Below are 16,789 nucleotides of genomic sequence, written 5' to 3' on the forward strand. Positions count from 1 at the left end.
TTAGCTTTGTGAGGGGTAAAATATGGTTCCCAGGATTCTTCAGGGAAAGCCATGTGCTTTAAGTGTGTGCTGTGTACAAAAGGGAGGGAGAATTTGCTGCTGTTGCTTTTCCTAGTAATTTCCTTACCCCATTTCTCAACATTTGTCCTCCTTAGCACCACAATGTCCCGATTTCCATGGCAAAAAGTTCATTTTGAAAGCTCATTCAGCTCAGCTCTATATTTCAACTTGTACAGGATCTTATCTGAATTTCAACCTAGCCTTTTCGTGTGGGTGATTTAATATGACCTGATAAAGTGAGTGTTTGAACCTTCATCGCTGTTTAGAGTTGGAGCCTGGACCACTGGAGAATCCTTCAGCGAATGCTTTCTTAGATTCACCTGTCACACCCCAATGTGGAAATTGTTAGACCAAAAAGAACCAACAAAGGAGCTTCTGTGTGCACGTATATAACATTGAGGCCAACATAGGTTAAGATCATGAAATTAATTACTGCTATGCAATCTAAATACAGAAACTTGATGTGTACCAGTTTTGATTCACCTTATGAAATCCATAGAACCATGGCCACAAAAAAGGAGGAACAGATTAAAGCAAAATTGATTTTTTAGAACTATGGTAACTGTAGTTTTAATCTCAAAACCATAATCCAGAGAAAGATTAAATCAATCAAGTTTATGTCTGTTTTACACACTTACTGATTTCAATACCATGCCCTTTTCCTGGATTGCAACTGCAGTGTGCCAACCTCACTCCTGCATTGCTCCCCCAACCCCCGGTGGTAAAGGGCAGCAACTCACTTGCCAGGAGGTCAGGCTGCCCACTATGCTGTGTCCCCTGCTGCCTGAAGCTATGCATGAATGATTTTTAACTCTCCTCATAAGAATGCATTTTCATCACTGAAAATCGTTATTGTCCTTCTCCATACTTTTTTCAGTCATGCTATAACTTTTTAAGGTGGAAGTTATCTGAACTGCATGATATTGGTGCCTACATCATTATAACAGCACTGTCTTCTTGCATTGCACTGAGCCACCATTTCAAGGAACTCCAAAATAACTTTATTGAGTTTCAGTAGCAAAAGTTGTACATTCCTAAACAAAACCTTATCAGTCATGTGAAGGCTGTTCTATCACTTGCACGCCCTCTGATCTGCTGAAAAGATAACTGTGGGTAAGCGTTCTGCTGTAGGATCACTGAGTGGTTTGGCTACAAACCTGAGTAGCTTCACAGAAAAGAGACAAATGTCTGTTCTTGCATACCTTCCATCACTGACAACTGTATTATAAAAGGTTAAAAAGAAATCAGAGAATCATAGAGTTGGAAGAGACCACAAGGGCCATCCAGGCCAACCACCTGCCAAGCAGGAAACACCATCAAAGCATTCCTGACAGATGGCTGTCAAGCCTCCGCTTAAAGACCTCCGCTTAAATACCTCCAAATACTAGAACACAAAGCTGTGCTGATGTATGTGCCTCTCTATTGCCTTAAATATAGTTCAGATTGTATGCAGCTGACCAAACCTTAGTACTGATCCTTTCCCCTCTACAGCAACCTCCTGCATTGTGGCAGACAAGTGGAAAAGCCAAGTATCATTCCCCGCCTCCTAAACACTTCTGTGATAGAATGAAGACTATTGTTCCTGTGACTGTTTCTAACCTGATCAGAAGGTGGATTTCGATATAAGTTATGTACAATAAAGGTCTTTAGGAATAGTACACAAAATTCCTATCAAAACAAAATCTGATCCAGCTTTCCATTATCCTTAGAATATTTGTTTAAAATATGACATAGATCAAAATACATTATTTATTAGAATCAATAAAGTAAGTGCTTCATCATTTAATGAAACACCATCTCTCTTTACATCTTTATTACAGAAAGCATAAACAGATTTTTTCCAGGATTTGTTATTTAAGAAATTCTTTTAAATTTCATAAAATAGAACCTATTGAATAATGGGGGCCAAAGTATTGAAATTTATGTGCTCACCTGATGGATTGCTGCCTCCTCCGTAACTGTGTTAGAATCACCTATGAGTAACACAGAGCCTGGCTTATCAGGAACCTGTTGTGGTGTCAAAGTATTGGTGCAGCTTCCGATTGGGAAAAGAATCTGACTTTTCCGAGAGCCTGACGTCAGTGAAACCTCGTGACAATAAGACTGAAGAAATGCCCGGACTCCATCAATCCCCACAAACTGTGAAACTGGTGCACCACTGAAATTCAAACTTGCATTATCACACAGCTGAGAATTTTTCCACTTGCGAAGCTTGAGTGCCAATAACACAAGGAGGAAGGCGAGGAACAAGCAGGAGACAAAAGCCACTGCAGTCACCAAGTAGAAGGTGAGATCTGACTGTGGGTCTTCAGATACTGGGATGCTGCTCATATCAGTCAGCATGTCAGGGATGCTGTCAGCCAAGACCACAGTGACAGTGACTGAAGCCGACATTGGAGGCTGCCCATTGTCCTTGACTAAAACCACCAGGCTTTGCTTGAGGGAATCTTTCTCTAGAAAGAAGCGGGCCGTCCTGATCTCTCCCGTGTGGAGCCCCAGAGTGAAGAGCCCTGGCTCGGTGGCCTTGATCAGCTGGTAGGAGAGCCAGGCATTCTGGCCAGAGTCCGCATCCACGGCCACCACCTTAGTGACCAGGTAGCCTGGCTCAGAGGAGCGAGGGGCCAGCTCTATCCCCGTGGAGCCATCGGTGGGAGGGGAGGGGTACAGGATTTGGGGAGCATTGTCATTCTGGTCCAGGATGAAGAGAGTCACTGAGACGTTGGAGCTGAGTGGTGGAGAACCTCCGTCCTGAGCCCTTACATGGAACTTAATCTCCCGAAACTCTTCATAATCAAAGGTTCTCAAGGCATAGCCAACCCCTGTTTCCGAATTAATGGAAAGGTAGGAGGAGAGTGAGGAATCAAACATTTGACTATCAATGATGGAATAGGTTATTTTTGAATTTTCCCCCCAGTCTGGATCCTCTGTTTTCAAAGAAAATATGGTGTCCCCTCTCTGGTTGTTCTCCACAAGGTAAAAAGTGTATTCTGGTTGCATAAAGTATGGAGCATTGTCATTCTTGTCTAAAACCTGAAGAAGGATTAAGGTGGTTGATGAAAGAGGTGGCATGCCTTGATCTGAGGCTGTGATAGTGATGTTGTAGGCTGCTACTTGCTCCCTGTCCAGTGGTCTAGCAATGACCATAGTGTAATAGTTAGCATTTGTTTTTGTTAAATGGAAAGGGATATTACTAGGAATAGAGCATATGACTTTCCCATTCTCTCCTGAATCTTCATCATGCACATTTATCAAGGCAATGGCAGTTCCTGCTTGAGAATCCTCAGGAACTGAATTGGCAAGTGATCTGACAGCTATTTCAGGTGCATTGTCATTAACATCACTTACAAAAATCACAGCTTTTGATATATTAAATAGTCCTCCCCCGTCAATGGCCTGAATCTCTATTTCATACAGTGTAGATTCTTCATAATCCAGCTTCCCCACAAGAATAATTTCACCTGTCTCTGAGTTTATGTGGAAGTTCTGAGAAGCTTTGTCAGATATTTTTCTGAAGCTGTATGTTATTTCTCTGTTGATTCCTTCATCCAGGTCAGTGGCTTTTACTGTGACTACTGTATAGCCTGTGGGCACATTTTCTGCAATGGTCACTGTGTATTCAGGTTGGCTAAAAATGGGTGCGTTGTCATTTGCATCAAGGACAATAATGTGGATTTGGGTTGTGCCAGATTTGGGTGGATCCCCCCCATCAAAAGCTGTGAGAATAAGATCATGCACATTTTGTTCTTCTCGGTCCAGTGATGTTTCCAGTACAATCTCTGCATATATTGCACTATCCAATCTAGTTTGTAGATCCAGAGAAAAGTGTCTGTTTGCACTGAGTTTATAATTCTGGACAGAATTCATCCCTAAATCTGGATCCTGGGCATCTTCCAGACGGAATCGTGTCCCACGTTCAGTCACCTCACTGATTTTTATCTGGAGTTGAGCTGATTTGAAGCTTGGAGCATTGTCGTTGACATCAATTATTTCTACTTCACTTGTATAAATCTTCATTGCATCTTCTATAATAACTTCACAATTAAAGAGACATCTTTGTATCTGGGGACAGGTCTGCTCTCTGTCCAGTCTTTCCTTTATGTATAAATGGCCATTCTTATTGTTTAAAGCAAAATATTCCACCTTACCTCTGCAAACAAAGCTGACTCCATAAGGTGAGAAATCCTTTATATCCAGTCTAAGATCCTTTGCAATATTCCCCACAAAGGAACCTTTTGGCATTTCCTCAGGAACTGAATAATGAATCTGTTCAGTAGCAGTCTCGCATACGATGCAAAAAAATATGATGAAAATGAGAGCTGTGTCCTTGTAGAACCAAAGACAGAAATGTCTTGCAACAGCCATTTCCAAATGTTATCTTCTTACTTTCAGCCCCTTAAACTTGGATGCTCTGAATCTATTGTTTGCCAATATTTTAGGAAAAATAAAATAAAATAGCAGATCCAATGGATGGTTTCCTAAATCTTTGTTTCTGTTCCCTTGCTTTCCTTTTCTAGGCGGAGCAGCAGGACTGAGATGGCAGCTTCTCTCATTTCTCTGCCTGATTAGGGAGCAGCGACACCCAGAGTCTCAACCAAAAACTACATCAGCATCTTACAATAATTCTTCAGATGGGGCATATGCCTTTTGTACTTTCATTCTGATATAGGAATATCTATCATTCTAAGCAAATGATCCTCCTGGGAGAAGTTCCAACGTAGAACAACTCAGAGGATCTTGCTTTACTTACAATAACAATGCAGAAATTGTCCAGCATGTTCCTGATGCAATGTATTTAGGTACATGCACATATATGCTAGTGATGTTGGTTGAGATTTACAAATTATAATTGTCATTCTTCTACCCGCTCCCCATAGCAAGCAACGGATCAGGGGCAGCCAGGTCCATGGCCCAAACTAATGTTTAAACATTTCAGTTATTGATTCAAGAAAATTGTGTATTAGGCGGCAGCAAACTATAGCTTTTTATATAGGTATGCTGTGTTCTAGGTATTTTGCATCATGTTTTGTATTATGGCAGGATTATTTTATGGATGATTCCCACCTACCCGCACATCTTACATACACTTTTAATCATCAGTGTGCTAACGAATTTCCTAAATATAATGAAGTCCCACTCGTATATCTGTTATCCAGGTAGCAGGATTACAGTTCCACAGTCATTCTGGGAGCGCAGCAACCTTATGTGTATTTCATAACTAAAAAAAATATTCCGCGTCAAAATTTCTGTTATATGTAACACCAAGACATACATCAAAGGTGACTTTTTTTAAAACAAAACAAAACAACTGAGTGAAATCTGGTATTGCATAGCATATTTGCATGTTGTTGTTATTTGCTGGTGTATTGAATCTGAGTTTGTTTTAGCATTTTGTAAAATGTTTGGAAGTGGCTATTGAGTGTGGTGATCCCAGTGTGAACAAGGGGGGGAAAAGGCCTATAGTATCTCCATAGTGCTTCCACTCCTTTGCTCCCCTCCAGGTATGCAGTGTGGTTTAGGATTAGCATTCATCTTTTAAACTTACCTCATATGGAAGACTTGTCTTTCTTGAGAGTTTTCATTACCCTTTTCTATACTTCTTTTGAGTTATGTTATGTTCTTTTTAAGCATGATCAGGAACAGCACAATATTCTCGAAGCATGGTTGGACCTTTATAACAGCTTTTGCATTATGTTCTTGCTCTGTTCTGATTTCTGATTGACAGCTGCAGTGCACTTACCAGACCATTTCAAGTGGCAATTCATAATGATTCCAAAAGGTCTTTATTGAGTACTAGTAACTAATACAATGCCAGCGCCCCCTACATTACACATTTTTTTTATTTGTACCTGTGGTATAGTTCTATATTCCAACGTAGCTCAAAGGTGCCATCTAGAGTGCCTGGAATTTCACACCACCACAGTGAACCCTAAATAGACAGCAATTCCCTGTTTCAGTTTTGAATATACATTGTTAAGTTGGTTCATTTCTCCCACTGGCCAGAACTAGCTGATCGTCTCTCTCTCTCTCTCTCTCTCTCTCTCTCTCTCTCTCTCTCTCTCTCTCTCTCTCTCTCTCTCTGTTTTTATCTTGGGCTACAAAAGTGCGTACATTGTCTTTATTTTTAGATCATAAAGTCCTTCCTGCAGATCAGTTATATTCTGATATGCAAGTTCAAGGTGGTTAAGAAGGTGGAACAAGCTTCTAAGTAAATTTCTGATTGGCCACAGAAACCACAGAGTTGATCTCATATTTTGACTAAGCAACAATTCATCTCCACCAAAGATCCTTTGTAATATTCCCCAGAAAGGAACCTTTTGCCATTTCCTTGGGAACTGAATAATGAATCTGTTCAGTAGCAGTCTAACATACGATGCAAAAAATATATATGATGAAAATGAAAGCGGCATTTCCATGTGCTCTGGCACTCATCACAGTCTCGTTGTGCCAGAAGCGGTTTAGTCATGCTGGCCACATGATCTGGAAGGCTGTCAGTGGACAAACACCGGCTCCCTTGGCCTGAAGCAAGATGCACGCTGCACCCCATAGTCGCCTTTGACTGGACTTAACCGTCCAGGGGTCTTTTACCTTTTCCTTTACCTTTCTTTTCCACTTTAACCAACCTCCTCTCCACCCATTTTTCAATATTAGACGCACCCTAACATTATGACACACAGCTTGTGAAACTGAACACTATTGCAAACATATGTGTTGGTAACAATACACACTGGTCTTTTCATTACTGATCACAATCCTATTAGGAGATGTTTTCCAATCCAAGTTACTTAAAAGTAGTGTCTTCTGGAACAGGAGAGTCCTTCCTTCTGCTTATAAAGCCACCCCTCATCATTAATCCCAGGGGGAGTTACAACAAAATATAGATCTGAGCCAAGCAGGTCAAATACCATAAAACATAAAACAATACAAAACATGTAAAACATACACAGTAACTCTAAAAAATGGACCCTTACACTGCTGGTGATACCCTAACCGCTACTGGCCCAAAGCCTAAACAAAGAGGTTTGTCCTTAAGTGGCACAGAAAGTGCAATAAGATAAGTGGCAAAAGTGAGATTCTCAAGTTGAGAAGGTTCTTTCCTGCATGCTCCTCCCCCCTTCCTTAAATAGGGGAACAATGAGAATGCACACAGAGAAAGAGACCAAACTGGACAGTTTCATACAGAAGCAGATATTCCTTCCTTGAATTGGGATCTGAATTGTACAGACACTCAGCACCAGTTCTTCAGGACCAGTGCTGTTTGGACAAGACTGGTTGTACAATTCAGCAATCTGGGAGGTGCATTCTGTACTTAGCTGTATCTTCTGAGCCATCTACAGGGATAGCTCCATGTAGAGTGCATTATAGTAATCCATTCAGGGGATTACCCGAGCCTGGGTTGCAGCAGTAGAACAACTGTAGCTGAAGAACCTGCCAAAGCAGGTAATAGGCACTCTTTACCAGATATGTCACTTCAGACTCCAGTGACAATGGAGAATTCAACAACAGCCCCAGACGACAATGTGGTTCCTTTAAAGACAATTGCTACCTTTTCCAGAACAGGCCATCAACCTAGTCCTCACATCTGGAAACTGCCAACCTACCATGTCTGCATCTTGTCAGAATTTAGCTTCAACTTAATGGCCCATATCCAGCTCAATACTACCTGCAGATAGCGATTCTCTTGCTTGTGATGATATGCAAAAAAAAATGGACCTGAGTGTCATCTAAGTGTTGGTGACACTGTCCTCCAAATCCCTTGATAACACCCCCAGAGGCTTCTTACAACCATCTTATAGAAGTTGCGCAAATAAGATTACTTTGATGCAATATTTGATCTGGCTTTCCTATTCCCATCAATAGCAAATTTTACGCTCAGAGGAATCATTAAAACACTACCTAGATAAAATGCAATATTTATTTAAATTAATGAAGTAGTTGCTTCATCTGTTAAAAAAGTAAATGACACCAAGATTTGTTGCAAAAAAGCTTTGTTATTTAAGAAACTTAATTAAATTACATAAAATGAAACCTATTGAATAAGGACAACTAAAAGAACTGACTTTCTAAACCTTAAAATAAACGGAAGTACTGAAATTCATGTACTCACTTGACAGGTTGCTGCCTCCTCCTTAACAGTGTTAGAATCACCTATGAGTAAAATAGGATCTGGCTTGTCAGGAGCCTGTTGTGGTGTCAGAGTATTGGTACAGCTTCCAATTGGGAAAAAAATCTGGCTTTTCCGAGAGCCTGAAGTCAGTGAAACCTCATGGCAATAAGACTGAAGAAATGCCCGGACTCCATCAATCCCCACAAACTGGGAGATGGGAGCACCATCAAAATGCACACTTCCATTGTCACACAACTGAGAATTTTTCCACCTGCGAAGTCTGAGTGCCAATAACACAAGGAGGAAGGCAAGGAACAAGCAGGAGACAAAAGCCACTGCAGTCACCAAATAGAAGGTGATATCTGACTGTGGGTCTTCAGATACCGGGATGCTGCTCATATCAGTCAGCATGTCAGGGATACTGTCAGCCAAGACCACAGTGACAGTGACTGAAGCCGACATTGGAGGCTGCCCATTGTCCTTGACTAAAACCACCAGGCTTTGCTTGAGGGAATCTTTCTCTAGAAAGAAGCGGGCCGCCCTGATCTCTCCCGTGTGGAGCCCCAGAGTGAAGAGCCCTGGCTCAGTGGCCTTGATCAGCTGGTAGGAGAGCCAGGCATTCTGGCCAGAGTCCGCATCCACGGCCACCACCTTAGTGACCAGGTAGCCTGGCTCAGAGGAGCGAGGGGCCAGCTCTATCCCCGTGGAGCCATCGGTGGGAGGGGAGGGGTATAGGATTTGGGGAGCATTGTCATTCTGGTCCAGGATGAAGAGAGTCACTGAGACTTCGGAGCTGAGTGGTGGAGAGCCTCCGTCCTTGGCCTTGACCAGGAAATTCATCTCTTTAATCTCTTCATAATCAAAGGAGATCAGGGCATAAACAACCCCAGTTTCAGAGTTGATAGAAAGGTAGGATGAAAGAGTAGAATCGCCAACACTTTGATCAATGATTGAAAAAGTGATTGTAGCATTTTCCATGCAGTCAGGATCACTTGCTTTCATGTAATAAACAGATGCTCCTCTGATGTTATTCTCAGTTACGTAAGAAGTATATTGTATGTTATTGAAGATTGGGGCATTATCATTTACATCTGAAATTTCTACAAAGAACACTGTAGTGGTTGATAATGGAGGGCTCCCTTTGTCTGTAGCCATGATAGTTATACTATAGTTTGATGTTTCTTCTCTGTCGAGCAGCATGTCAGTCATCAAATGGTAATAGTTATCAAAGGATTTCTCTAAGTGGAAAGGAAGAGTTTTAGGAACTGAGCACAAGACTTCTCCATTCTCCCCCATATCTCTGTCTTGTATGTTTAGTAGAGCAACCACAGTTCCTGGAGAGCTTCCTTCACTGATTGAACTGAAGAAGGTAGTGATAGTTATCTTGGGAATATTGTCATTAACGTCAATAAGGATGATCAACACTTTAGCCCTGTCGGAGAGACCTCCATTGTCCTTTGCTTGAACTTCCATTTCATGTAATGCATCGTCTTCATAGTCCAACTTCCCTGTTGTTGTTATCTCCCCATTTCTAGAATTTATTTGAAAGAGTTGTGATGCTTTCTCCTTTATTTTTAGGAATGAGTAAATCACCTCAGAATTCGTTTCTTCATCGGCATCTGTAGCATTTACAGTAAGCAGCAGAGAGCCTATGGAAACACTTTCCAAAACACTCACTTTATAGAGAGGTTGGTTGAAAATGGGTGCATTATCATTTGCATCAAGAACCGTTACATAGATCTGCAGAGTGCCAGACCTCACGGGATGCCCACCATCCGTGGCCGTTAGGATGAGTGAGTAAAATGCTTCCGCTTCTCTGTCCAAAGATTTCTCTAGCACCAGTTCTGGAAATTTGTCCTTATCAGATCTGCTCTGCAGTTTCAGGGAGAAATATCTGCTGCTGCTCAGATGGTAGTTCTGAAGGGAATAATCTCCAATGTCAGAATCCTGAGCTTCTTGCAAGGCAATATGAGTCCCTACAATGGCCGTTTCACTTATTTTAAGATCTAAGCGTTCCTGGGTGAAAGTTGGAGCATTGTCATTTATATCTGTGATTTCAATTTCTACAGTGAACAGTTTCATTTTATCCTCAACAAGGACTTCAAGACTTAAAACACACTTCTCTTCCCACCTGCATATTTCTTCTCTGTCTATCCTTTCGGAGACATATAACTGGCCATTCTTAGAATTCAAAGTAAAATATTGAAGCATACCTTCAGAGATGATGCGAACTCTGTTGTCTGACAATTTCTTGGAACCCAGTCCCAGGTCCTCTGCTATATTCCCAATGAAAGAGCCTTTCGGGACTTCCTCAGGAACTGAGTAGTGGAGTTGCCCACAATTTGTCTGCCAAATGGCAATAAAAGCAAACCAGAAGGAGCCACTGTGTTGTCGGAGTCTCAGCGCAGCTGCCATTTCAAAGAATTACCTTTGGAACGTCTACCTATTTCTCTTTCTCGTGGCAAAGGGTTTTGTAGCAAAGAACCAGAAAATCCTTTTCTTAATCTATACTGTTTCACCGAGAGAGAGGACGTGTGCCAGTTTAGCTGCCTTTCTAGCAATGTGTAACACTCAAGAACCTACCCTGCATCTTTCGTTTCATTTTGCTTTCTCGTTGGTAAACAGCGGCGCCCAGAGTCTCAACCAAAAACTGCAATGGCTAAAGTCATACAAAAGGCAAAGACAGCCTAGTTGACATGATTAAGCAGTTTTCTTCCTACGTGTGTGGATAACTATCTATAAACAAAGCATAAACAAATCAAGCATAAAAACAAAGCATATTAAAAAGTATAAACCAGAAAAGCATTTAATAAACCTGTAATTTCTGTTCTATGAGAAATACTTGATTTTTTTACAAAATACTGTACCTATTCCACAGAATTCTTTGTTTTGAAAAATTAGTAAGTAAATGTATCCTTTGTCTTTATTTGGAGAAATAATACCACCAACACATATTTAATGTTGTATTTAATGAGATTTTCTTTGCTTTGTTTATTTTCTTTGCTTCAGTAAAGGATCACTGTAGCTAACAGAACATTAAGGCTGCAATCCTACACAAACTTACCTGGGAATAAATCATATTGAAAATTTACTTGTGAGTAACCATATGTAGGATTGTACTGTAAAGTAAGGTGATGTCTTAATCCTTGCCGACAAAGGTCCATATAGTTAAAGCTATGGTTTTCCCAGTAGTGAAGGCTGATCGCTGAAGAATTGATGCTTTTGAATTATGGTGCTGGAGGAGACTCTTGAGAGTCCCATGGACTGCAAGAAGATCAAACCTATCCATTCTGAAGGAAATCAGCCCTGAGTGCTCACTGGAAGGACAGATCGTGAAGCTGAGGCTCCAATACTTTGGCCACCTCATGAGAAGAGAAGACTCCCTGGAAAAGACCCTGATGTTGGGAAAGATGGAGGGCACAAGGAGAAGGGGACGACAGAGGATGAGATGGTTGGACAGTGTTCTCGAAGCTACTAACATGAGTTTGACCAAACTGTGGGAGGCAGTGGAAGACAGGAGTGCCTGGCGTGCTATGGTCCATGGGGTCACGAAGAGTCAGACACGACTAAACAACTAAACAACAACTGTAAATTAAAGTAACATTCCAAATATCACCATTTCATTGTGTATAACTTATAACATTATTTCAGTGAAATCAGGCAGACTTCTTGATCATTTCATTCCTGGCCTATTCACTACTTTAGTTTAGACATTTTAGAAGCCATATATATTTATATATTTTTCATTTCTTACCACAAACAACTTATGGTAATTAGAAATATCTGATTTTATTGCCATATTGTCTTTAAAACCTCTACCCAGTTAGACTAAAAGGCTTGAATTTAAAAGATAATAAGCATTTTGCTTCCATACCGGGAATGAGCATACCAGGAAGACAACGAAATGAAGATTGAAGTAGGGCCACAATTTCGGCCACAATTAAAAGAGCTTATTTGCAACATGGTTAACTACTTAACTGGCAGCCTCCCTTACAGTCTGTAACTTTAGGAGCTGGGAAAGAATTTTCTGCTACCTACCTTGGTCGGACAACCTTACCTTGACTCTGTGGGGTGGGCCACAATAAAATATAATAGTAATCATAGTAATCATAGTAATCATAGTAATCATAGTAATCATAATAATCATAATACTTCACCCATCTGGCTGGGTTTCTCTGGGGGAAATGTTTGAGGCGTCTGGACCCCCACAAAGTTGATGGGCATTCCCATTCAAATGGGGTATGTGCTCTGCATCATGTGATCGATTATGCAGGGCAGGGCCTACCTGGACCCTCACAGTATTTTATTCAAGTTGGTACCCCTGACCTCTGATCAACTGGAAAAGTTATTTGTCTTAGATCAGGGGTTGTCAGCCTGGTCTCTACCGCCCACTAGTGGGCGTTTCAGGATTCTAGGTGGGCAGTAAGGGGTTCTATGGCACAAGCTGAATCCTCCTTCCATCAAGCACTGGTGGGCAGTAAGGAAATTTTACCATCAAGAAAGATGCATTAGAAGGCAGTAGGTATAAAAAGGTTGACCACCCCTGGTCTAGATGCTTAAGAAAATGACTTGCTTAATTTGGAACAAATACACACTTAATAGTGCAGAGTTGACAAAAATAACTCCAAGGCTGATTAGGGAACAAGAGTCAAAAGATTCACACTTCATCTGCAAACAGCTAAAATTGTACTGCCTGAGATACTGTGGGTTTCTCCAGGGTTTCTTCAGAGAGGAGACTTTTATGGAGATCATATGGCTTGTACCTGAGATATTTTACACACAAAGCATATGCTGGGCTACAGTCTTTTAGTTTATTTCAGTTTAAATCCAAATACCTTGGTTTTATTAAGTTATGCATCAGAAGCAATTATCTGATTATGTCATTTCCTTCTTACTAGCTGTTTATAGTTAAACTCATGTTTACCTTCTTAGTTTAACTCTTTACAGTTAAAATATTGCTTTGTTGTGTAACAGAAATAATTTTCACCCTTACTAACCATATGGTTGTGAGCATTTAAAGCACTGCCTTTAAAATATGGTTCGACATCTCATTCAGACATTCAAAGAAGGAGAAATGCTGGTGTACCTCCATCTACATTTATTAGATAATGCTGATTCCTCCATCCTTTTTTAAAATTAAAAGATCACAGGAATCACGAATGAAATGTCTAGAACACAGTGTGTAGGAGCAGATGTTACTGCACACAGGCTAGAGCCTGTTTTACATGTTCAGTCATGGTAATGATTATGGTGAACAGAGATTCCTTCACATCCACCAGAGTTGTATCTGAGAAATGCCATCCACAGGAGCTGCTAAGTAGCAATGGAGCTTATTGATCTGCATTTTACAAGAACCCTCGATGATTCAGTGTGACTTATTCCCAAAGCATTTCATAGAAAAATGACTTGAGTGATGGATTGCTTATAGGACTGGAAGTTCCTGTGGCCCTGTCCAGACCCTTTTGCTGGAATGAATTTTCACTATTGCAACTTAATGTTATTTGCAGCTTAATATTATCAGAGAGGTTCAACTTTTGTTGCCCACAACAGCGTCAACCCAGAAGGGGTAGTAAATTGGGTTCAGGTGGCAATAAGTACTTCCTTAAAAGAAGAGAAGATCCCAGCAGCCTTGAAGGACGTACCTCTGAGACTACTCCTTAAAAATACATGGATGATCCCCCCCCCCCGCAATTGGCGAGTTGCTAATCCCCCTTTCTTGGGCAAGTGGCTTTACTAGGCAATGGCTTCTCAACCCCAGACATGCCTGGATTAAATGGATTATTTGGATCTATTTCAGTCTGAATTCTGTCATTGTTTGGGGGCACTTTGGTCACCCCCACAGAAAACACATGGTAGGAGAGGAACACATGGAGTGCAATCCTGTTGATTCTCCTGGATCTCTCAAAGGCTATCAATTTGATGTATCAATTATAATATACTTCCGAATAATATTCTGGTTTGCAGGCATTGTGTCCCCTTGGTTCTGTTCTTGTCTGTCAGGTTAGTCCCAAAAAGTTATACTGGACTACTTCTGTTTCACTCCACAACATTTATCCTATTGAGTAACATGTACCCAGCTTTAGGAGGAAATTATCTGGAGATGATAATGAGGCATCACCACTATGCTAACAACACCCAGCTCTATTTCTCCTCTTTGTCCAGTGTAGATGACACAATGAATGTTCTTAAAAGGTGCTTGGTATATTAATGTGTTGGATATGGGCTAATAAACCAAAGCTCAGTCCAGAAAAGATAGATGTTCTGTAGGAAGGCAATGAAGTTGATTAGTGATTCAGTGTTCATCCTATTTGCTGTACCTCCAGCACAATTAACTGTGGAAGGGGTAACGGCAAGCTTAATGGGCGAGTTGGACAGAAGGGAGGCATGCGCGATAAGCACTCCTAGTTCCAGAAATAACAAGGAATGCCGTATGCAAACCTGTGGTGATTCAACTGCATTTAAAACTGCCAAGTCTTGCTGCCTGTGCAACAAAAAGGGGCATTTGGCAGGAACTGCAGATTCAAAAGAAAGCAAAATGCTCCCAGGTCTGTTCCAGTTCGACAATAACAGGCGTTAGCCCAGCAGTCGGAAGCATGTAGTAAAAATGGACACGAGCCTTTCATGCTCGGACAACAGGTCATAAAAGAATTAAAGGTGCCAAGTGGGGGTCATTTGTTATCAACAGTAGAGTGTCGTCCCACCTTTGCAACGACAGAAGCTTGTTTATTTCTTTTGAAGAGGAAATTGGTAAAGTACATGTAGCCAGTTCTGAAGTCCTGCAGTCATTTGGCAGGGGTACAATTAAACTTGACTCTTTAAACATTACAATAGCAAATTGCATTTACTGCCCGTCAGTGGATAATTTATTATCAGTAAGTTGCTTTGCTCGTCAAGGAATAACTGTGTGCTTTGCTAAGACAATATGTGAGATTTTCGATGGAAACGAACGTGTATTATATGCCCGGGAGTCTGAGGGCTTATATAGACTGTACTTTCAGAGCTATTCACAACCACCTGTAAATTGCAGAGTAATACAGTCAAGACGGGTTGAAAAATGTAAAAACACATTCTGGATGTATCCATGAAGCACACAGACTTCTAGGACATTTGAACTTTGCTGATGTGATAAAGACAAAGAATATTGTTGATGGACTGAATTTAAAGCCATGTAAATACTATATGCAATGTATATCCTGTTGTAAGAATAAGATAAAGGTTGCATGCAAGGGTAAATGCTCAGACAGGAAAGTATCAGGGCCATTTGAGCGTGTGCATTGTGATTTGGTTGGGCCGCTCCCACCATCATTAGGAGGTTCAAAGCACTGGTTAACTCTGATAGATCAGTATAGTACATTTTCCTGGGTTTATACAATTGCTGAGAAGTCACAAGCTTTTGAGAAGTATAAAGTTTTTTGCAACTGGGTAAGAATGCACTTTAACAAACCTATAAGGAATCTTTTTTCTGACCGGAGAATACAATTTGTTTCTGAAGAGTTTGAGCGTTTCCTGGCAGCACAGAGGACTACTCATGAGTTATCTTGCCCCTGAAGTCCTTGGCAGAATGGGCTTGTTGAGGTTGTGCAATGTGATTTGCAGGCAGGTGTTAAACTTATCTGCATGATGCTAATTTGCCCAAAGGGTTTTGGGCTGAAGCTCTCATTGGCTATTGTTATGTGAAGAACCGCAGTTATCATTCTGGTTTAGATGTCACTCCCTATGAAATGTTGTTTGGAAAATGCCCTAACCTAAATGTCTACGCATTTGGGGTTCAAATGTTATCATGCATTACCCTGCTAATCAGAAATTGGGTGAGCGTAGTGCTCAAGGAAGATTAATGGGCTACCAGGAGGGGGCGTACAGAGTTTATATACCAGCCACTGGCATGTTTCACATAACCAGAAGCATAATCCCAACTATAAATTGGAATGGAGTTGCTGTTTTCCAAGATAATTATGGTATAAATGATACTGAGGAGGAAATAGAAGTAGCAAGAGAAGAAGGAGCAGCAGGGGATAGTGGTGATGGTGAAGACAGAAAACCTGTTGGGTCTGGTGATTTATTTGAAAATTTGAAGCTACAGACACCCGAGAGGTTTTCTTTTGAGTTTCCCGATTGTAAACGAAGCCCGCAGGAGTTTCAGCAGTCTGACAAAAATGATTTAAAGTCTGAGGCTAGTAGTTCAAATAGTTCCACTGAGTCTGAAGGGTCAAGTTCTCCTTCTGGACTCAGACGGTCAGGTAGAAAGAGACAAGAGCCTAAACGATTTGCAAATGAACAGTTTAACACCGTGTATGCCAAGAAGGCAGAGCCAGTGTGGTGTAGTGGTTAAGAGCGGTAGACTTGCAATCTGGGGAACCAGGTTCGCGTCTCCACTCCTCCACATGCAGCTGCTGGGTGACCTTGGGCTAGTCACACTGCTCTGAAGTCTCTCAGCCCCACCCACCTCACAGGGTGTCTGTTGTGGAGGAGGAGGGGAAAGGAGATTGTTAGCCGCTTTGAGACTCCTTCGGGTAGTGATAAAGCGGGATATCAAATCCAAACTACTCTTCTTCTTCTTCTTCTTCTTCTTCTTCTTCTTCTTCTTCTTCTTCTTCTTCTTCTTCTTCTTCTTCTTCTGAGCCTAAA

General features: G+C 41.2%; 1 protein-coding gene across 1 annotated transcript; it reads right to left on the reverse strand.

Annotated features, from left to right (window-relative positions):
• Positions 1–1,014: 1,014 nt before the first annotated feature.
• Positions 1,015–16,769, reverse strand: LOC118079309 (uncharacterized). Its single transcript, XM_035103398.2, is given in 2 exon segments — positions 1,015–4,428; positions 8,114–16,769. Coding segments are annotated over 2 exon segments (4,914 nt in total). The 5' UTR covers positions 10,580–16,769; the 3' UTR covers positions 1,015–1,980.
• Positions 16,770–16,789: the final 20 nt, after the last annotated feature.

Source organism: Zootoca vivipara, chromosome 8, assembly GCF_963506605.1.
Source record: "Zootoca vivipara chromosome 8, rZooViv1.1, whole genome shotgun sequence".
Taxonomy (NCBI): domain Eukaryota; kingdom Metazoa; phylum Chordata; class Lepidosauria; order Squamata; family Lacertidae; genus Zootoca; species Zootoca vivipara.